The 20,797-nt window shown below is 47.6% G+C and overlaps 1 protein-coding gene and 1 pseudogene across 1 annotated transcript; both read right to left on the bottom strand.

The window, feature by feature from the left end:
- Window positions 1–2,860: 2,860 nt before the first annotated feature.
- LOC132594509 (nuclear RNA export factor 2-like) lies at window positions 2,861–9,548 on the bottom strand. Its single transcript, XM_060292292.2, has 17 exons — window positions 9,498–9,548; window positions 8,803–8,886; window positions 8,577–8,687; window positions 8,386–8,466; window positions 8,178–8,247; window positions 7,943–8,031; window positions 7,716–7,823; window positions 7,422–7,531; window positions 5,587–5,623; window positions 5,136–5,204; window positions 4,997–5,052; window positions 4,746–4,853; window positions 4,581–4,639; window positions 4,357–4,472; window positions 4,219–4,261; window positions 3,561–3,633; window positions 2,861–3,032 (listed from the first exon to the last, which is right to left on the bottom strand). Exons 1-17 carry the CDS (start codon window positions 9,546–9,548, stop codon window positions 2,861–2,863), a joined length of 1,437 nt encoding a protein of 478 aa, XP_060148275.2.
- Window positions 9,549–9,880: 332 nt separating this feature from the next.
- LOC132594454 (nuclear RNA export factor 2-like) overlaps window positions 9,881–20,797 on the bottom strand; it is a 34,211-nt pseudogene continuing 23,294 nt past the window's right edge.

Genomic DNA, 20,797 nt, shown 5'->3' with positions numbered 1-20,797 from the left:
AGAATCAACTGGGGTGAACCTTAAAGATACTGATGACTGGGCTTATCCCTAGAGGCTCTGATTCAGTTGGTTGAATCTGAGCATTCGAGGGGATCCTAATGGATATCCAGAGTTGAAAACCACACGTCTAGGAGAATAGTTTTAGCACTCCATTGAGCAGGCTGAGAGTGATGAATCTAGCATCATTTAGAAGGCATACCCCCGTATCTCCCTCCTTCCACTGTGTTTCCTCTACCCCATATCCCCCTTCTTCTTCTGCCCTATCTAGATCTCCACAGATGGACCCAGAGATGCCCCCATCTCTTAATCCTGTTCCATATCCAAGTTCAGTCCTAATTTGAGGAACATTTAATAGCTTCAGCCCCACTTCTGCCCTCCCTGTCAAGAAAAGTGAGTCTCGAGGGGCCTCACATTCTCTTACTCTGCCTGTTAGCCAGAGCCAGGGCAGCTCTCTAGAGGTAACTTCTTGCCTCTTAATCCAATTATAAAATGGATGAAAGACATGAACAGAGGGCAAACAGGCTTAGGAAGAGCTATTCAACATCTTTAGCCATCATGCAAATGCAAATTAAAAGCACAATGAAATGTTAAACCCACCTATCAGAATGGCTGAAAAAAACAGTGACAAAACCAAATGCAGGCAACACTGGATAAACTGAGTCACTCACACATTGCCAAAGGCAATGCAAAATGGTACAGGCCGTCTGGAAAACAATATGGCAGGTTTTTCAAAACGAAACATGCGATTACCAAATGATACAGCAGTTGCACTCTGGGCAATTTACCCAGAGAAATGAAAATTCATGTTTACACAAAAACCTTTACATGAAGTTCATCACAGTTTTACTCACAATAGTTAAAAAGTGGAAATAGCCCAGATGTCTTTCAGCGGGGGAATGGGTAAGCAAACTGTGGTACATTCACACCGTGGAATCCTATTCAGCAATAAAAAGGAACAGACGATAGACACACTTTACAACTTGGATGGATCTCAGGAGAATTATGCTGAGTGAAAGGAATCCATTCCTAAAGGTAGTGTACTATATGATTCCATTTCTATGACATTTAGGAAATTATAATAGTGTTTGACAGAGTTTAGGGATGTGCGATCAGGAAGAAGGTGGGTGTGGCTATAAAGGCTAACATGAGGGAAACGTGTGGTGATGAAACAGTTTTTGATCTTGTTTGTGGTGATAGTTAGAACACCTACACTGCTGGTAAAAGTGCATGGAATTATATATATAAGTATTATGCACAAGTGTTCTAACACACAAAAGAGTGCATGTAAAATGGCGAAATTGTGGTAAGCTCAGTGGATTGTACCAATGTCCATTTCTTAGTTTCGATACTGTACTAAAATAATACAAGGTGTTATCATTAGGAGAAGGTGAGTGATGGGTATACATGACCTCTGTACACATTTTTTTGCAACTTCTGGTAAATCGATAATTATTTCAAAATAAAAAAGTTAAAAAAACAACACAGGAGTTGTGGGGAAAATCGTCTTAGGTACAGAACCTAAGAACCTAATAAAAATGTTAACACAGTTTTAGACCTGTTAAATGATTAAGAAATCCATAATTATTGGAGTAAATATGGTACTTTACTTGCTAAATACCTTATGTTTGCTTATAGAAGTGAACATCAGAACGGTCACAACTTGTGAGTACTGAAGTGGTGGAGAGAAGGTTATCAGGAGGCAAAGCTTGGATTTTAGGGTTGTCCAGGAATGGAGTCCTTACTCTATAATTTTCAAGCACTGTGTAGGTCGGATATAAATGCTAGAGACTGCCAGGGATGATGTGGGAGAGGGGACTTTTTGGTCCTGGCCCCACTAACTCATGGTTGGGTCAGGGGAAGAGCAATCCAAGACACACAACATACAATGTGCAATGTTACTCTTTAATATAAAGATAAACAAGGATCATGTGTGGGAAAAATATAAAACAACGGGCAGGCCTACACAGTAAACTTTGGCTTCCTGATTAGCTGGACTGCAAGCTTAGTCATGGATATGGCTTCAGTTAAGAGAAGAGAGGTGACAAATATGATGAGGATGAAAATGACATCTAAAGGCTCATTTGCAGAGTTTTGTTCTCAAGATCCCAGGTCAGTGGATGAGGGTCACATGTGGAATTTTGCCCTTGGACTGAAGAAAGTAAAGAGAAAGAATTGGGATGTCAGCAGAGCCAGCAGCCGTGAGTGTCAACCCCCGGGCACCTGACTTCTGTCCACCTTCACCTTCCTGAAACCCTAGACGTCTATTTCTTCTTATCTCTGAATTCTCAGAATTCACTTTTTGATGAGTAAAGAAATTTTTAGTTCTGGTATAGTCTAGTCATTGTACTGAAAGCACCTCTAGTGGGGGAGGATAGATGACCTCCCTTAGGACTAAACGGGAGACACTTGACCACACAACTTCACTGCTACATCTATGCTACAAGAGCAAGCCTTCAAGTTTACCAACATGTATGTACCAGAATGAGCAGATGCCACTGCATGTAATGCTGAAAAAGAGGCGAAAAGCTAAATGCCTATCAATAATAGCTTATGGCTTCCTGGAATTCAATTGTTTAATATATTGATCTTAGAAAGAATAATGTAGCTTCACATATACTGAGAAGAAACTATGCTGGCACTAATAATAAAAGAAGTTTCAAAACAGTATATAAGATAGGATACCTGTATTTTATAATACATGGAAATGTATTAGTATGAAATTAGGGTATTTCTCACAAGTAAACGTTTGTAAGGAAAAATAGATTTAAAATAATTACCTGAAAATTCCCATTAATCACTCCTCTACTCCTCCCAGCTCCCTCCTATCCCCATGCAACCCCAGCACTCACTTCTGAGACCACTAGCGGTTCATCTCAGATGGGGTGGAGGATGCCTGCATGATGTCCTGCTGCTGCTGGGAGAGGGGGTGCATGGAGCTGGAGGTGGGTGTAGGCAGTGGGATGGAGAACACACTCTGGGTCTCGCTGGGGTCGGCATCCCTCACATACAGCTCGTCATTCACGATGCACAGACTGAAGGAAAAATGGGGCCTCAGACAACTGGTGGATGGACACCCACACCCCCAATACTGACTCTGCTCCCACTGGCACTCAGCAACCAGATTCCTTCCACGTCCCTCCTGTGTCTGTCTCCCAGGTTCCTTGACTGGTACCTCTGCCCCTCCCCACCTTTGGAGAGACTATCTACCACCTTCACTTGATTTATAGGTTCATCCCCAAACCAGGGGCAATTTCGCATTTACCCTTTACCACAGTGCAAGGGGTGGACAGTCTGATCCCCATTCTCAGAAGAAGACACTGAGTCACACAGAGGTCATGGGAATTGACCAAGGTCACACAGCGAGTGAGTGCTGGGTCAAGGAGTGAACGCATAGGCCGATTCCAGGCCCATACTCTTCCTAACCACTAGGCTACACTGCTCCTGGGATCCCCCTGCTGGCTTTCCACAATACTGAGTAAACCTAAGGTCTTTGCCACCACATTCCCTCGCCCCTGAGCCCAGGCGGGGATGGGCATTCCCTCCCACAACAGGGCTCTCACCTGCAGTCGCGGGCAGGGGTAGCGATGAAGGTGCGGGTGAATGCACGCAAACAGCCCTGAGAACTTCCTTCCACTTCAACAGCAAACAAACAACAGTACCCCTTACAGCTGCATGTGCTGTACACGCTCACACAGCGGTCCCCAGTCAGGGTGTGACTGGACACTCATGCTGAGAGGGCAGTTGTTCATGGGGGCCAGGGTGTCGGGAATGGGGAGGGCAACTATAGGAGCAGTCTGCACCCAGTGACAGGGCCCCTGACGACCACCACACAAGTTCACGGGATGCATTTTTCACAGCCGCCCAAGAGGTGGATACTACTACCCTATTTTGCAAATGAGGAAACTGAGAGGTTCAGTAACGGCCCAAGTTCTCAGAGTAAGGATCTGGGATGAGAGCCATCAAAATCCACAGCCTGTGTCACCAACGCCCAGGGTGTGCAGGGCAGACAGGCATGGACACAGCTCAGACCTGGGTTGTCTGTGGGAAGCCTGAGGGCAGGAGAACACAGTGGGGAAGGGGAGGCGGGGGGAGGGGAGGGGAGGGGAAAGAAAGCGAAGGGAAGGGAAGGGGTCAGGGACGCTGGGTGGTTCTGGGTGTGAGCCTGGCCAGGGGGAGGCAGCAGTGGGCCATCTGCGCTGGGGGTCTACACACACTCACCTGCCTTGAACACTCCGCAGACGGAGAAGCAGAGCATCGATTCCTGAAAGGGAAGAGCCCAGGCGCCCAGTCACCACCTCCACCTCCCACCCACCTGCGGCTTCCTGGGCCCACGCGAGGGAGGAAGCAGGCGCTCACCGTCTGGAACCACGTGTCCACCACAAAGGAGCTGAAGGCATGCTGAGTCTTGGGCAACACACAGAGGGTGTGCACAATGACACGTTTTGTGTGCTTCAGCAGCTGGACTCGCAGGTCTGTGAGGGGAGGGGAAGCGAGCGAAGGTCAGGGGCTGCCACGCCCTGGGCCCTATGACTGACCCCTTCACCGCCCTTTCCCACCCAGTCTTCCCATCACACACTCACAGGGGTCCTTGAGCTTCTTCATATTCCTGCTGTCCTTGAAATACTCGCACAAGCTGCTTCTAGGAGACAAAGAGCAACAGTGGGTGGTGGGTGTTTGCAGGAGCTGGCCTGTGTCTGCTGGGGGGCCACACGGCCCAGGAGTACAGCCTGTGCTGTGATACTCACGGGGCTGGGTCCTCGGGGTGGAAGGGAATCGTCAGGGAGAAGCAGGCCTCCTCGTGATAAGCACCCGCGAGACCCTGTCTGTCTCCATAGTCATGGATCAAGTAGTACCTAAGGAGGAGCAATGAAGACAGTCTATCTCTGTGGTCTGGACCTCAAATGAGACTTGAAAACTCCCCTGAGCAGACCTGTGCTCAGGTGGCCTCACCTGTCCTAGACCTGCCCCCCTTGCTCACCTTCCCAGAGATACTTACTGCTTCAGGAATTGCAGGACTAGGCTCTTCAGCTCATCAGATCCAAAGTAGCTTCCCTGGAATCAAATGGCACTTGAGACTATGCAGTAGATAAAGCCTCCCTGCAACACCCCAAATGTTGTTTGATCCTCTTCCTCACCTTGCAGGGCTTTACTATGTAGGGAGTGTCAACGTCAACGGTCACTGGTGACGGTAACTCCTGGCCATCCTGGAGAAGGGAAGAGAAAGTCAGGAGTGGAGACCAGGGGAGTGGCCCTGGATGATCTGGGAAAAGGATGGGCCCTGGAGGGTGAGGGTCAGAGGTCAGGTGTGAAAGGGCCCTGGAAATTCCGTGGGAAAGCTTACAGTGGAGGTCTTCATCATGAGGTCCTGAAAGTCTCTAGTGTTATATTCAACTTGTGTGTGTGCATGTGTGTATTTATGGGTATTTTTCCAGCAAGTATATCCATGTCATTTTCAGGAGTCCATGTCCCCCAAAATGGTTAAGGTTCTGATGCTAATATGTGATCTAGGCAAGACCCAAAGGGCTTGAGGGCAGGTGCAGAGGCCACCGACATTTGTAAGAGACAATGATTTACGTAGGCACTTACTAGGCGTAACAACTTCGGGAAACATTCTCTGATGGCCCTGTCCAAAACCAAAAATAGAGAAGGGGTGGTTGATAGTTCAAGGTTGCAATGCTTCCTTTGAGTTAAAACAGTAATACCATAAACAGAGATCAGTGTGTTCTGGCCAATCCAGCAGCACCCTTTGCCCACCTCTGCTCCTGATTTTAGGGGTTTTCACTCCACTTGCCTGTTGAGCACTGAGCATCTGTCATCTTACTGTCTGAAAGGCACTGTCTCCTCATCTCTCTCAGTACCTTCACTTTAATATTCCTCCCCTCCCTCCCTTCCTCTCCTTCGCCTGGGTAGCTCCCACCCAGACTACTCGGACACCCTTCTCCAGTGCCACAGGGACCAGCATTTCAAACCCATGCTGCAGGGCTTCCTTCTCCTCCCTTCCTTCCTCCAGGGCCCCACTGAAGGCTGTGGGGAGAAGAGCGGATGGAGTGGGAGCCCGGGGCTCTGCTACCTCACTGGGGGTCCAGCACTCTGGCAAGACCCCGACACACCCCAGGGATGGCCCAGGATGCTGGGCCAGCGAGGTGAGTGAGGTGGGGCTCAGGGAGGCAGATGGAGGTGATGAAGACAGAAAGGGAGTGAAGGTAGGAAGGGAGAGATGAGAGAGACATAGGGGCACAGAGACAGGGGAGAGAGAGACAACGAAGGGAAGGGAAAGAAGCTCTCCCGTGGTGAGGGTCAGGGAAGAAGAGAGAAGAAAGGGGAAACGGCACACTTGTTGCGGCTCTTCACCTGCCCCAGAATCGCCCAGACACACCAGGTAGGAATGGAAAATATGCACATGTTGGGCTGGGGGCCCACTGGATGCTGGCTGAAACTATGTCACCTGTGTGAGCTCAGCCAGACTTGGGCACGGGAAACCGAGCAGCCATGGGGGCAGATCTTCCTCAGAAGGAGGAAAGGGTCAGGTCCCAGCTCAGTATGGGGTTGAGGATCCGTGGCCCCCTCTGATGATCACTGTCTTCTCTCCCGATGACCCCTGCACCTCTCTGAGTTGGTTCTTTATCTGAGGAATCATACCTGTCTCAGGCTGCCCAGGGCTCCTGTGAAGGACCAGGTGGGATGATGTGATGCGTGCAGGGAGGGATGGGAAGTGCCCCTGAGAGCCCTGTCCTTCTGTCTCCTCTACCACCTCTGCCCTCTGCCTTCCACCTCTGCCTCAGGAAGCCCTCTGATCACTGGCGTAAGCCCACGTCTGGCCCCTTGACTCAGGGAGCCCTGCTTCTTCCCAAGGAGGGTCCAGCTCCTGGCACTGGGCCAGCAGAATGGATGTCATGACAGCAGCCACCCATGGCCTCAGCCCTCAGCATGGCGCAGGAAAGCCCCCATGTCAACCTGGGAGAGGAGGGGGGATCCATTTGGAGGAAGGGGAAGAGGGCCCCTCTCAGAACGGGGGAGGCAAACCCCATCTCAGCACGAAGAAGGAAGGCTTCTCTCAGCAAGAAGCCCTGGACAGGAGGACCCTTCTCAGTCCAGGGCGCCAGCATCTGGATCAAGGCTGGTCGCTCCTGGTCCTGGTGAGGAGGAGAAGCCCTGCTTCCTGGGGCACACTCTTGGGAGGCCTTGCTGGAATGTAGCTGGGCGCAGAGAGCTGGAAACAGACCCCAGAGCGCCTGCAGAGGTGAGCAGGTCAGGGAAGGAAACTCCTCACCGGTGATAGGCACAGAGAGAGCAGAAGTTGGGGCCTGTGATCCTCCCAGAAGACCAGGGCTGCCACCTTTGGCAAAGGGGCACTGTCACAGATAGTCTAGGCACCCATGGGTGAAGGTCACCAAGAAGGGTGACAGGGTGTTCACACTGACCTTACATAGGTGGACTGGTCTGGGAAGGTGTCACACAATGGGTTCCCTTGCAGCCACAGCTCTTCAAGCTTCAGCCCTTGCATCTTGCTCAACTCCCACACAGACGTCAGCTGAGAAATATGGCGTGGAAGTGGGAAAAGGAATCCCAGGGAAAGAGGGACATCTGGATCCCTGCACCCCCAGACCCCTCCCTCCCACACAGGTACCTTCACCTGCCTCCTGTCATCACTCTGATGGCCACTAACATGCCCCCCCCACTCTCAACCCAACTTTGACCTGGCTCCCTCTTCTCACCTCATTTTTGGAGAGGTTCAGGATCTTGACCGTGAGGGCCATCTGTATAATGTCAGACAGGCCATTCAGCTGGTACAGTTTGTTGTTGCTCAAGTTCAAGGACAACAGCTTTGGGGCAAGAAGAGGTAGAGTGAAGGTTACTATCTAGGACCTTGGAGACAAATCTGCCCTCCTCCCCATCTCTTCCACCCCCTACCCTAATACCAGCACTGGGCCTACAGCCTCACCTCAGGGAAATACTTTTCGATGACCTGCAGGGTGGCAGCCATGCAGCTTCTTCGATTCAGAAATATATCAATATCATAGCCCACCAAGTCTTCAGGAAGGAGAGGGGAGGGAATCAGATGGCTGAGTGGGGTGTGGGGCCAGCACCTGCCCCTCCCCACGTTACCATCCCTAAGTCTCCCTCCAGGAAGACCCCTCTGCCCTCACCCGCCCTAGAATTACCGCTGTCAGCCATACCTGGGTCAACGTAGAGCCTCTGCAGGTCAAGAGCTAGCTTGGAGACATCAAATCGTTTGATAAAAGTCAGCTGCAGAGTGAGAGATGGAGAGAGCCGCTCTGAGGCTGTGGTGGTGGCAGGGAAATCGGGGGCGAGGGGGACGGGGGTCTGGAGGAAGGAGAGGTGGGTCTGAGCATTGGCACACAACATGCCTTGCATCTGCATTACCTTTAGCTGCTCCATTTCTTCTGGCTTCAACTTATACCGCACAGAGTAGGGAACAGCGGAGGGCCTGACAAAGACAGGTATCTACAGCAAGAAGAGGTGGGGTAAGCACCAGGAACTCTAGTTCCAAAGACGAATACCAGCCCCTGGCCTGTACTCCTTCCTCAGGATGAGGTACACGTAACGCCCTCGACACACACCTTTCGGCTCTCCTCGTCACGAATCTTGTAGCTGACATCCATCAATGCAGAGGCAGTGCTAGCTTCCTGGACAAAGAATCGAGCCCCATTTTTCACAAAGTGGAACTACAGGGATTGAATGCAACAGCAATAGTTTCAGAAGCCAGCAGACCCTGCTGAATCAAGTCTCTCTCTCCCCCTTCCCTGTGCCCACGCGTCTGGCTTCGGCATCCTCTCTTACGTCCACTGGAGTGAAGGGGACACTGCAATGTCTCTGGATTGAGTTCGTTAGCCATGTCCTGTTATACTTTATCCCATAAGGAATCTAAGGATGAAAAGAAGCGATGGGAGAGAGGACAGACAACAGGGAATTTAGGCTGGAGGACGAATCTTTTCCTGTTCTTTTCTGGCCTTCTACTGAGCTTGAAAGGGCTTGTAAAGAAGGGACCACTGGCATGATTTCTTATGGGTGTGCGTAATATGGATTTCCTAAATACTCTTTCTCTCCAGTCAAACTCTCTTCCACATAATCAAGGTGTCAGTGATGATCTTCCTTTTATAAATTTCCAGGAGATCCTACCCGGTGCAGACACTGCTTGCCCCTCAGACAAGGTCTCCAGAGGCTAAACCCTCCGTCTCCCACACTCAGCTTGCCAAGCTGAGACCTCCAATGTGGAGTCGCTCCATATCCTTGGCAGTAGTTTCCATCTTTGCTTTGAGACAGGCTCCTCCGTTCTCCTCACGGTCAGCCTGTTCCCTTTACATTGCTTCTCTGAATCTGCCCTTAGATGAACAAGACTGTTAACTCCCGCTAGTAAAAGGGACAGATTACAAACTGTCCCCAGTGAAATAAACCAGCATCTCTACATGAGACCAACAAAACTCCCCTGGAGCTTTTCTCTCCTGCACGTTCCATACATTTTACAGGATACTCACTGTGACCCTGAACCAGCTCCCTGGGGTTCCATCTTGTGTGTTCTCCCCCATTTCCCTCTCCAGAAGTTTTCTGTTTCTCCCCACAATCGTATCCATGTGGCCTTCACTGTGCCATCTCACTCCTCTCTTGTTGCCTGGGATGGTACAGGGAGAGCTGCAGGGGGGATGTGGAGAGAAGGCGGATGAGTGGCCATAAGTGCTAAGAAAGTCTTCTGTACACCCTCGTGTCTTTGACACCAGCACTACAATTAGGATTGCTCAACCATTATTTCACTTCTAGCATGCCTCAGATTTGCAGTGAAAGAAGAAAAACAAGTCCACGGAGCGTGAGAGAGGTGCATAGTCCCAGGGGCTGCTGTGCACAAACCCTGCTGCCTGGTCACTTACTGTCTTACTTCGGGGTCCTCCTGGACATCCTTCTTCACGACGTTTCCATCATCCTCCTTGAGCGGTGAGGGCTGAGGCTCACATCTATCGTGTTCATAATGAGGGCTCCTCTCGCCAGAATTACCTGGGAAAGAACTCCAGCCTTTCTTTCTTCCTTGAGGTGGTCTACCACCATCACTGTATTCTGAAAAGAGGAACAAAAATACAAGTTTGCAGACACATCTGTGGTCCACTTACCACATTCCATGTCTTAGGCTAACAGCATGGTAGGGCAGGCAAAGTGCCAACCTGGCCTAAGGAACCAGTCCCACAAGCCTCAGAAAGGACACTCTTCTGCCTGTGCAGAGAGGACAGCCTTATCCAACAGATGGCACTATCAGGGGAAGAATCGAGGAGGAGCAGGCTGAGGAAGAGGACGACAAGGAGGACAAAGAGGGAGGAAGGAGGAGAGGACAACTGCGCTGAAACTTTTAAAACAGTGGAGCAGGACTGATAAAGAACCGAGGTGTATGCATCCATGGGTTAGACTGGACACCAGTCATAGAGATACCAGGAAGGCCCCCGAATCTTGCCTTCTCTCAGGACTTTCCAGCAACCACACCAATACCTCTCTCATGCTTCCCAAGTCCAAGGAGCCGCCAAACCGATTCCACTAACAACCAGCAAGCTAGCTGGACTTCCTTTGCCAGTGCACTTGGAGCTTTAATGTCAGGTGGCACTGATGTAACGGCCTCCTGAACTGTCTCCCTCCCTCCAGCCTTGCCCTGAACAATACTCTGTTTGAAAGAGCCAGAGTGAGCTCTCTTTCGGGCCAGCCTGAAATGCCTTTCAGCTCAGCAGGCAACTCTTCCTAATTTCAGCCCTTCTATAACAAGGGTGTGAATGACAACCTGGAATGATGTGTCAACCACCATTTCCCAGTGTTTAGGGATTCTTCTTTTTGCTTTCCATTACTGTTTTCTAATTTGATTCCATCATGGCCAGGGAACACACTCTGGGAGATTTGAAATCATTTTTTTATTTTTATTTTTTTTAAATAAATTTATTTCTTTCTTTATGGCTGCATTGGGTCTTTGTTGCTGCACACGGGCTTTCCCTACTTGCGGCAGCGGGGGCTACTCTTCATTGCGGTGCATGGGCTTCTTGTTGTGGCGGCTTATCTTATTGCGGAGCACAGGCTCTAGGCATGCGGGCTTCAGTAGTTGTGGCACGCGGGCTCTAGAGCGCAGGATCAATAGTTGAGGCGCACAGGCTTAGCTGCTCCGCGGCATGTGGGATCTTCCTGACCAGGGCTCGAACCTGTGTTCCCTGCACTGGCAGGCGGATTCTTAACCACTGCGCCACCAGGGAAGTCCCTCAATTCTTTTTGAATTTATTGAGGTTTGTCTGATGGTCGAGGAGATGGTCTAACTTGGTGAATGTTACAGAGACCCTCGGGGAAAAAAACTGTACTCTGCTGTTGTTGCGCAGACTGTTCTATTTATGTCATGCAGATCTCATTAGTTTACTGTGTTATTCAGGTCTCCTATATCCTTGCTGATTTTCTCTCTAGCAATTCTGTCACTTGCTAAGAGGGAGGTGGGTGTGGAAAGCCCCCACTATAATTTTAGATCTGGCACTTTCTCCTTTCATCTCCATCAGTTTTTGCTTCATGTACCTTGAGGCTCCATTGTTTGGTGCGTACACATTTAGGATCTTTATGTCTCCCTGGTGTACTGATCCTTTCACCATTCTGTAAGGCCTCTCTTTGGCTCTTGTTCATTTTCTTTACTCTGACATCTACTGTACTGGATACTGAAGCTACAGGCACGCTTAGAAAGTGTCCTGGGTATACGTCACCTTGTACTCACTCCTAGCAGTTGTGTTGCTGTTCACCCCTCCACCCACAAATTCTCCCCTCCAGCATATCTAATTCACCATGTCAAAAGATTTGCAAGTTTTTCCGCACCTGCAGAAATAAGATCGTGTCAATTCTCTCTCCCATGGGTGGATTCACTAAGGGTATTTTATTTTTAACGCATTCCACTGAAACAGTGAACCAGCAGATAATCATACTAGTGGCTTGTGGGGAGGGAGGATTATGGTAATTACACTGTTAGAAACAAGCTTCCGTTGGGTTGTAATACTTAAGGTTCTCTAGGTTTGTGTGCTGTGCCTTTTGTACATTAACTATTCCATGTTGTCTCAGGGCACGCTTATGAGTAAAGATCCGCCCACTGCTGATCACTCCACGATGGACTGATTACGACCAGGCCTCAGATGAACTCCTCTGGGGAGCCCTTGCTTTCCCTGTGTGGCCCGCTGTCAGAACAATCCTGCTACTCACAACCTTGGGACTTTCCCTGTGTGGCACTGGAAGTGAAAGGAAACACAGATAGGGCATTTGACCCACAAATGCTACTTGCTCAGTCCCCAAACCTCGGAGGGGGCCTGGCGTGCTCTCTTTCTCCCACACTCCACATCCAACTGGTCAGGAGATTCTCTCGGCCCCTCTCTCAAAGTATGTCCAGAAGCCAGCCACTTCTCACCACCTTCATTACCACCATCCTGGCCAAGATACCAACAGCTACCTCCTGGACTGTACTGCTGTCCAGCTGGCCCCTCTGCTTTCATCCTGGCTCCCTTACCTGTCTCTTTTCAACCCAGCAGCAGAGCGCAAGTCAAATCATTTCACTCCTCTGCTCAACACCACATAACGATGGTTTGAAGCCCACCAACATGTTCAAAAGCCAGGAGTTCATAATGACACTCATCAACAATAACAACAACAAAGAGGAACCTTATTGGTGACCTTTGGAGAATGCCGGGCAACCAACTCGTTTTCAGGAAAATCCAGCAATGAAAGGGAAAAATTCACATTTTAAAGGGAGCAGTAAGGGCATGTGGTCTACGTACGGTGTATAGGAAGAGTCAGAGTCATTTGCAAGAACCCACTTTCCTTCCGTAATAACGTTGCCAAGGGGAAAGCGTACAAGGGAGCTATATGACAGCTACCGCAGTCCCCCGGCTGACCAACTACGTCGGGTGCCTGAACAGGGCTAGAGACCTCCCTCATCAAGGTGATTCAGACACAAGCAATCTCAGACATCGACTTGTCAAGTATTTGATAGAATAATCCAGTGAATCTCTGTCACTTACTGCGTATGTGATTTTCGGCGAGTATTTTACCTCTCTGAGCCTCAATTCCATCGTGCGGTAGTGCTGTTTGCCATGTGTTTCCATTTGTCCCTGTTCCGGCGACCTGGAAGAGCTGTACTTCTTGACCTCCTTTGTTTGGGCAGGGCTGTGTATGTGACTGGTTCTGGCTAATGGGCTGTGAGTGACATGTGCTATTTCTGGGCCAGAACATATGCTTGTTGGATTGAGACCTTGCAGGGTCCTCTTCCCCTCAGGCACAGAGACTGACAACTTTCTAGATGATGGCTGCTCTGTCAGTTTGGGTCTCCAAGTCATTCCAGTAAGAATGGCTCAGACCCCCAAAGTCCACCATCCTGTGAGGGGTATGCACCCGCCATGGACATGTAGTCGAAGTGAGGAATAATCCCCTGAGATGCAGGGACTGTCTATTACCACAGCATAATCTAGCCTATCTTGATTCTTGTATCTTATCTGTAAATTAAAATAACATCCTCTCAGGATTTTTCTGAGGATTAAATGAGAAAACTGGTATGACAAGGTTGCCACAGTGCTTGACATATAACAGGAACGCAAAAAATGGCAGCTATAATGATTAAATAATTATAACAAACTAGTTTTGAAAAAGTGTGGAAAATTGGTATAAAATGAGAGCTATTTCATCCACTCACCCTTACGGGTAAGTTGTATCATATTTTCAAGAGTGGGGCATTTTATTTTATTTTTAAGACTTCCTAATGACTAGCACTTATGCACTTATTTCTTGCCGTCATGATATCAGAAACATAAATTGAGGTTATATGTAAAGAATGAAAAAGTGGAAAGATTAGGCAAAAGAGAGAATGACTAATGACATAAGATAAAATGAGTTAGCAATAAGTAGTTTTTAATGAGAAGAACAGATTTTAATTATTAGTAAGCATACATTCTTCTTAGTAAACAAAGGTACAAGGTATTAATGCGGCAGAAGAGACTTACTTTGAACAGGCTTTCCCAAAAGGTTTTCTGAGGAACACTAGTACTTCCAGTGGTCTGTGGAAAAATGTTCCTTTCCCATATAGCTTGAGGAAACTACCTGCTACAGACTGAATGTTTATGTACCAACCTAGTCTCCAAGGTGACAGTATTTGCAGGTAGAGTCTTTGGTAGGTGATTAGGTCATGAGGGAGATGCCGTCATGAATGGGATTAGTGCCTTTATAAAAGAGGACCCAGAGAGCTCCCTTGCCCTTTCTGCCATGTGAGGATACAGCGTGAAGACAGCCCTTTATGAACCAGGAAGCAGGCTCTCACCAGACACTGAACCTACTGGTGCCTTGATTTTGGATTTCACAGACTCCACAACCGTGAAGAATAAATTTTTGTAATTTGTAATCCACCCGGTCCATGGTGTTCTACTACAGCAGCCTGAACAAGCTAAGACACTACCCTATTCTTTGAGATTCAAGTGGCATATTATCTTAAAAATATGACAATATAGAAATCCTTTTTACCTTCATTTTTGTATGTCCCATATTTCTTCAATGGATAAAAACATTTTTGTTGTTGCTGTCTCCCAGACATAGTGTCTTGTAGAGCAAACCTGAAAGTGCTGAAATGAGAGGAAAGAAATGGCTATTATATAAGAAAAAATATATATATCACCCCTTTAACCATCTCTCAAGCAATATTTAAATCCCTCACAAATGTAAACACCATCTTTTACTTGCTGCATTTTACTCATTAAGTACCATCTACGTGATTTTTATGAAATGTATCATCTATAATTTTACTTAATATGGTTTTCTTAAATAAATTCACTGTTTTTTTTCCCACACGAAGGAAAGGGGAGAGCTTTCAAGGAATGTAACAAGGAATGGTTAGAAAATCAGGAGGAAAATCAGAAGACAATAGTGTCTGGCTGGACTAATTTAAGCCGTTTAGAGAGTCCAAGCAGAAAAAGATTATGGCATCCTACCCCCCACGCACTTCAAAAAGCTACTGATCCGCAAAGCAAATACAGAAAACAAATTCTGAACCTTAAGGTGCTGGCTACTTTCACACTTTTACTGAAAAAATATCAAATTAAAAAAAGTCTCTCTCCTTGCCTCTCTCTACAGAACAAATTAAGAGACAGAAATTCAGATCAGATTTGAAATCATCGATACGAACTGGCATCTAGGAGTTCTCTGGTGTCCCTAGTAACAAACGTGGTTGGAGGAGCGCAGAGGACGCCATCACATGGCAGGCAGTGAATACGAATATGGAAGAGAGATAAGCAAGAGTAGGGCTTTAATGTGGGGGTTGGGAAGGAAGGGGAAAGGGAGGGGTCCACCCAGTTTCCCGAGCCTAGCTGCCGAGAGCAGCCCATGAACGCCTGCCGCCCGCTGTCCCGCCAATTCTGAGTAAACCTCTAGTACCGGCGGGCGCCCCTCCTACCCGACTACCGCCAACCGTCTACCGCCTACCGTGGCAGAATATGAAAGCCGGTGGAAAGGTTGGCATCGGAGCCAGAGCCTCATCAAAGTTCCCCCTCAGCCAGGACAAGTACCTTAATTCTAAAGGTCTTCTTCACCTCTCGGTCTGACTCCTCAGAAGGCTAAGCCGAGGTATCGACCATTCGGCAGACTCTCCACACGCTGAAAGGGCGCCCCCCCTCGGTCGCGACCTTATGGCATCACGTGACTGCGCGACCTACGTAACGTAACGTAACGCAACGCGCTGCTGTGGGGCTACCTGACTTCCAGGGGCTTGGCTGGCGGAGGCCACAGAGTAGAAGGATGCAGGTGACCTCAGGGTTCAGGAGCCCTCAATCGTGAACTGTGACCGAGAGAACTGAGCCTCAGGAGACCACAGCATGTCCCATGACTGTAGAATATACATGACCAACAGCCGAAGGGTAGGTGCGGTGTTCACATGACGGCAGGTGCTTTGCCTGCCATGTGATGGTAGCGGCCACATCCGTGTTGACTCAGGGATCTGAAGATTCTGGTAGCCAGCAATCTTCACGAGACAGAGATGGCTGAGCCTGATGTGTGACCAAGGGGGATATGTGACCGACCATAGCATCCATACGACTCTCAGAAGCAGGTCACCTGTGTGACTTGGAGGGCTGAGGCTTCCACATGCCACTAGCTAGGGAGGGCCACATGACAGGATGAATCCACATGATGGGCAGGGTTTAGGAGTCTGCCATGCTCTAGCGACTTGAAAAGCTGGATCTACCACATGATCATAGTGGCAATAGGTCCAGAGAGACTACACGAGCTCAGGGTTTAAGGGCTCATGGTGCTGACATGGCCAGTAGGTCTGGGCCTGCCACATATCTGTCAGGGCCTGCCACTTGATGGCCGCATCCGCGTGACCATAGCCTTAGGAGCCCACGGTGCTCAAAAGCTGGGTCAGCCTCCTGAGTGTAGGATAGTGACAGCAGGGTCCTCCCGGCTGCATGTTTCAGGAGGCCGTTCTCTTCACGAGACCTGGAGACCTGAGATTGCCCACATTCCTGGGCTTCCCGTTGATGGTGGTGCCTCTGGATGACCTTCCTCAGAACACAGGCTGGCTTCACCTGCCCCAACCCCCTTTTAATGTGCTAATGTGCTTCTTTCATGTGCTAATTCTGTTTCCCTATAACACGTGAAATTTAACACCTAAATTAACACATAGCAATGGACTAGGTCCTCCCTAAATCTATAACCATTGCCATATTTTAGGGACCACTTGAAAAACATAAGCGGTGGGTACAGGTAAGCTTTGTTGCTGTAATTTCATGCAAGTCTAAGAGAAATTAAAGCAAACTCAATAAGTGAATTTTAGCAGTTAATTTGAAAACAAATGTATATAATGATTACTATGTATCAGGCACTTTAAAACGTCAACTCCTTTAATGCTGGCAATTCTATAAATGAGGTACTATGATTATTATTCCAGTTTTCAAAGATGAGAAAGTGGAAGCACAGATGTGTTAAGTCACTTGCCTAAGAGGTAACTGAACCTATAGGTGCCAAACCAGGGTTTACTCCCAGGCACCCTGGCTCCAGACTTTGTGTTTTGATCACCCACAAGAGTCTCCAAAGAAAATTAAGAATAATTCAGCCTTCCTTATTCAGACTAACTGGAAAGCCATCCGCAGTTACTGAAAAGTTGAGATCATAGCGGACCTCTTTAAAGTGCCATTTAAATAATTTCCAGTACTACCAGTAATTAGAACGAATCCAAGCTGAAGCCAGGTAAGGCCCTCGGATTCATTTTAAGGTATAAACTTATCCTTAATAAGTGAAGTATTTGTGTATATAAAAGGTGGTATAAAATGCTAGACGTTAGTTGAAAACGTTTCCTTCTTTTATTTTTAAACACTCTAAAGAGAAATATTGCAGACTTTATGGCTCTTTTTCTCTAAAGAGAAAAAGTGCAGACTTTATGGCTCTTTACGGAATTCCAAAAGTTAAAAGTGAGCAGAATCTGAATTAGATATTACTGCATTTATATTTTGTTTGCATCTTCCTAGAAAGGACAGAGAAAGGGAAAGGAGAATATACAATATACTTTAGTTTTTTTTTTAATTGCAGTTTTACAAACACCTCTTTTGCTGATTGGTGCGGAAAACGGAAGACCTATCTGTATATCCAAAAGAGATTTGATGTGATATTGCGCGTTTGCTGGCTTAGGCAAACTTAATGCTATATAAGCAGTGGGATTATTTTCCCGGCACCCTGCAACGTGGCATGGCTACATAAATAACCTGAAGAAAATACAACAGACCAAATTTTGCACCAAGGTTAAATTTGAATATACTAGTAAGGATAACAGACTGTGTTTGTAGTTCTAAGCCTGTCGAAGGAAGTAGTGATTTTTTGGAGTGACTCTGTTTGGGCACATTGCGGTTACTTGGATAATTTTGGAAAATTATTTATGGGACACATGTAAATGCACGGTATGAAAATGGAGCCGCGTGTTTACAATAGAGCCTATTATGAAACCTCAAGATGCATTTAGGAAGCATCTGTATACAATCACTGGATGGAATCCGACATCAAGACCTGATGTCTGTCCCAACTGTAGCTTCTGTAATGGACAAATCCACTAATGGTGATTGAGGTCAACTTCTTTCACCAAAAGGCAAACCCTGGAGTTCTAATTATAACTTTACCTGGGAAGGGTCAGATATTCTCCTGTCAGAACTAAAGGTCGTATCATTTATTCTTTCCCTGCGATGATTACCAGGAGTTATTTTAGGATTTAAAAATATATTTAGTTACACCAGTGGTTGCCCGTCAGCTCTTTGTAACATACATTGGGGAAGGGACGCTAAGGCTATGGGTAAACACCTGTATGAACACAGCTTATATGAGCTAGGCAGTTTAGGCACTGCATGTATCAGGTGCTCCGTCTGTTTAGGTGAGGCAGGCTGATAAGCTATTTTTCTTGAATGTTGTTTGGCAAGGTTTACCGGGAACTACTTTTACTTCTTTTATATTTCTGTTTTGGGCTGGACGTTTTGGAGGTCAGTGCTAGTGGATTTGTTTAACACAGAGAAATGGGAAAGGAGAATAACAGACATTTGTGATGCTGCTAAATTAAACACAAATACTCAAATGGTTTTGGTTCAAACACAAATATGTACAACTCAAGTAGAGATCCTATGTGAATTTACTTTCAGAAAGTAAAATTGACTTAATCTGGTAACATTATCCAAGAGAACTTATGAGATATTGCTGTGCCTTTATAGAAATGGTAATCGAAACATGTTTTTCTTTGTTCCTTTAAGAAGCTCATTAATTAACTAGAAGTGACTTTACTGTCAGTGTCAAGCAATGGGAAAGAAGAGAAACAATTGTAGATAGTGCTCCTTGTCAGAGTACTCAGTGTGCTCCCTTCCCCCAGCACCGTGTAAATTTTAACAGCTCTAGGTGATGAGCTCATTCTTGGGGACTACCACAGCCTGGAAACAGAAAATTACATCCACCGTGAAAACTTCTTTTGAGGCCAAAGGATGGAAGGGGGCGAGAAGGCAGGGATTCCTTACAGGGTTTTTGCTCATAGACTATGTCATTTGTGATGGTATGATTCTCTGATACAGTTTGAAAATCCCATCCGCGTGAAGACTATTTAAAAATTAAATAAGTGTGTTTCAAGGCTTTAAAAATTATGAGACAGGGAGAATTGAAGTGGTCCTAGCTTGGCTCTTGTTATCCACTCATTGTAACTATTTTTTTGCCACACCCCCCCAAATAATTCTAACTATAGACTTTGAAAGTATTGTGAGATGGGTTTTTACGTAAACAGCCACATTGTTTCCTTGTTACGATATCACACTGGCATCTACTGCTGGTGGATATGTTCCCATATGATGTAAATGAGTGACCTTTGCCAGTTTTCTTTAGAATAAAAACAGGCTCTGAGGACTAAATTATGTCAATGAACTTTGCATTTCCATAACATCACCAGATGATTTTTTAATTATCTACTTCATGTAGCCTGTTTGGGGCCAGCGATAATCTAAAGTGTACATGATGCTCTACCTTTTTTTCCCACAAAATCTGGAAAAACATGGCATATCCTGTGCTCTCTAAAAAATGACAGGCACTTGCAATAGTTGACTATCACTGGATTCTGAAATTCTAATTTAGTCTAGTGTATCTGTTTTTATATGGGACACTTTGATGCAGTTCAAAGTCTCCCAAATGGGGAGGGGGATCAAGATGGTGGAGGAGGAGTATGTGGAGCTCACCTCTCCCCACAAACACATCAAAAATACCCCTACATGTGAGGCAATTCTCACAGAAAACCAACTGGAAACTGGCAGAGGATCTCCTACACAACCAAAGCTGCAAGGAATATCTCTACGTATCCAGGAAGGACAGAAAAAATTTTAAAGGCATGAGGACGGTCCTGGCACCCGTGGGAGAGAGGAGGAAAGGTACACATAGGCAGACCCTTGCCTCGGGGAGCCCCCTTGCCTGCTGGAAAAGCCACTGGGATAGATGGAGGGGATGGAAAAGCCTAAATTCTACTCACAAGGAATGCATGGATGCTGGCTTGCTAACAATCAGGGCAGAGAGAGACTGGCACTGGCGGCTGCTGCCTTGCTGCACTTCCCAATCCAAAGCACACACAAGGTGGTGGGGCCACAGATGCACACAGCAGCTGAGTATGGAATCTTAGGTAGACAGGTCCAGGGAGAGGACTTGATCTAGATGTGTGGAGACAGCCCGGAGGGCCTGGGGTATGGTCTGGGCCAAACCAAGAAGCCCATGGTGAGCCCGCACATAGTGGGGGCAGGTCCTGCCACAGTGCCCATTGTCAGTGTGCACACAGTGGGGGCAGGTCTGCCCATGGTGGACTTTGCCAGCACATGCACCACATGGCACCATGGAAAGGCACAGCAGCTGGGCACTGCATCTCGGTTTGACGGGCTCTTGGCAGGAGTATGCAGCCGTTCATTTCACGGTGGGAGCACACTGGCCCCACTCACTCTACACCATAGCTTGGAGCCAGATCTGGAGCTGACAGGTCCTGGGAGAGGGCTTCCACAGAGGCAGCCCAGGTTCCAGGCAGCGGCACAACCACCTCAATTCCTGTAGCCACAGGGCCCCGGCCGCCAGCACCAGCCTACTCCACACCACAGCCCAGCACTAGGTCTGGGATGAACACAACAGAGAAAGGGATGCAACCTTGGGCTGCTTCTGGGCAGAACCATGGATGCCTGCACGGGAGGCACATAGGTTTGTGGTGACCACACGGACCTCATTAGCTTCAGTGGTCACCTCCTTTGCATCAGGGCGTGTGCTCAGGGGCAAT

The sequence above is a fragment of the Globicephala melas genome, chromosome X (genome assembly GCF_963455315.2).
Source record: "Globicephala melas chromosome X, mGloMel1.2, whole genome shotgun sequence".
In the NCBI taxonomy this organism is placed as follows: domain Eukaryota; kingdom Metazoa; phylum Chordata; class Mammalia; order Artiodactyla; family Delphinidae; genus Globicephala; species Globicephala melas.
The sequence above is the reverse complement of the archived record's forward strand: the minus strand, read 5'-3'. Positions and strand labels throughout refer to the sequence as shown.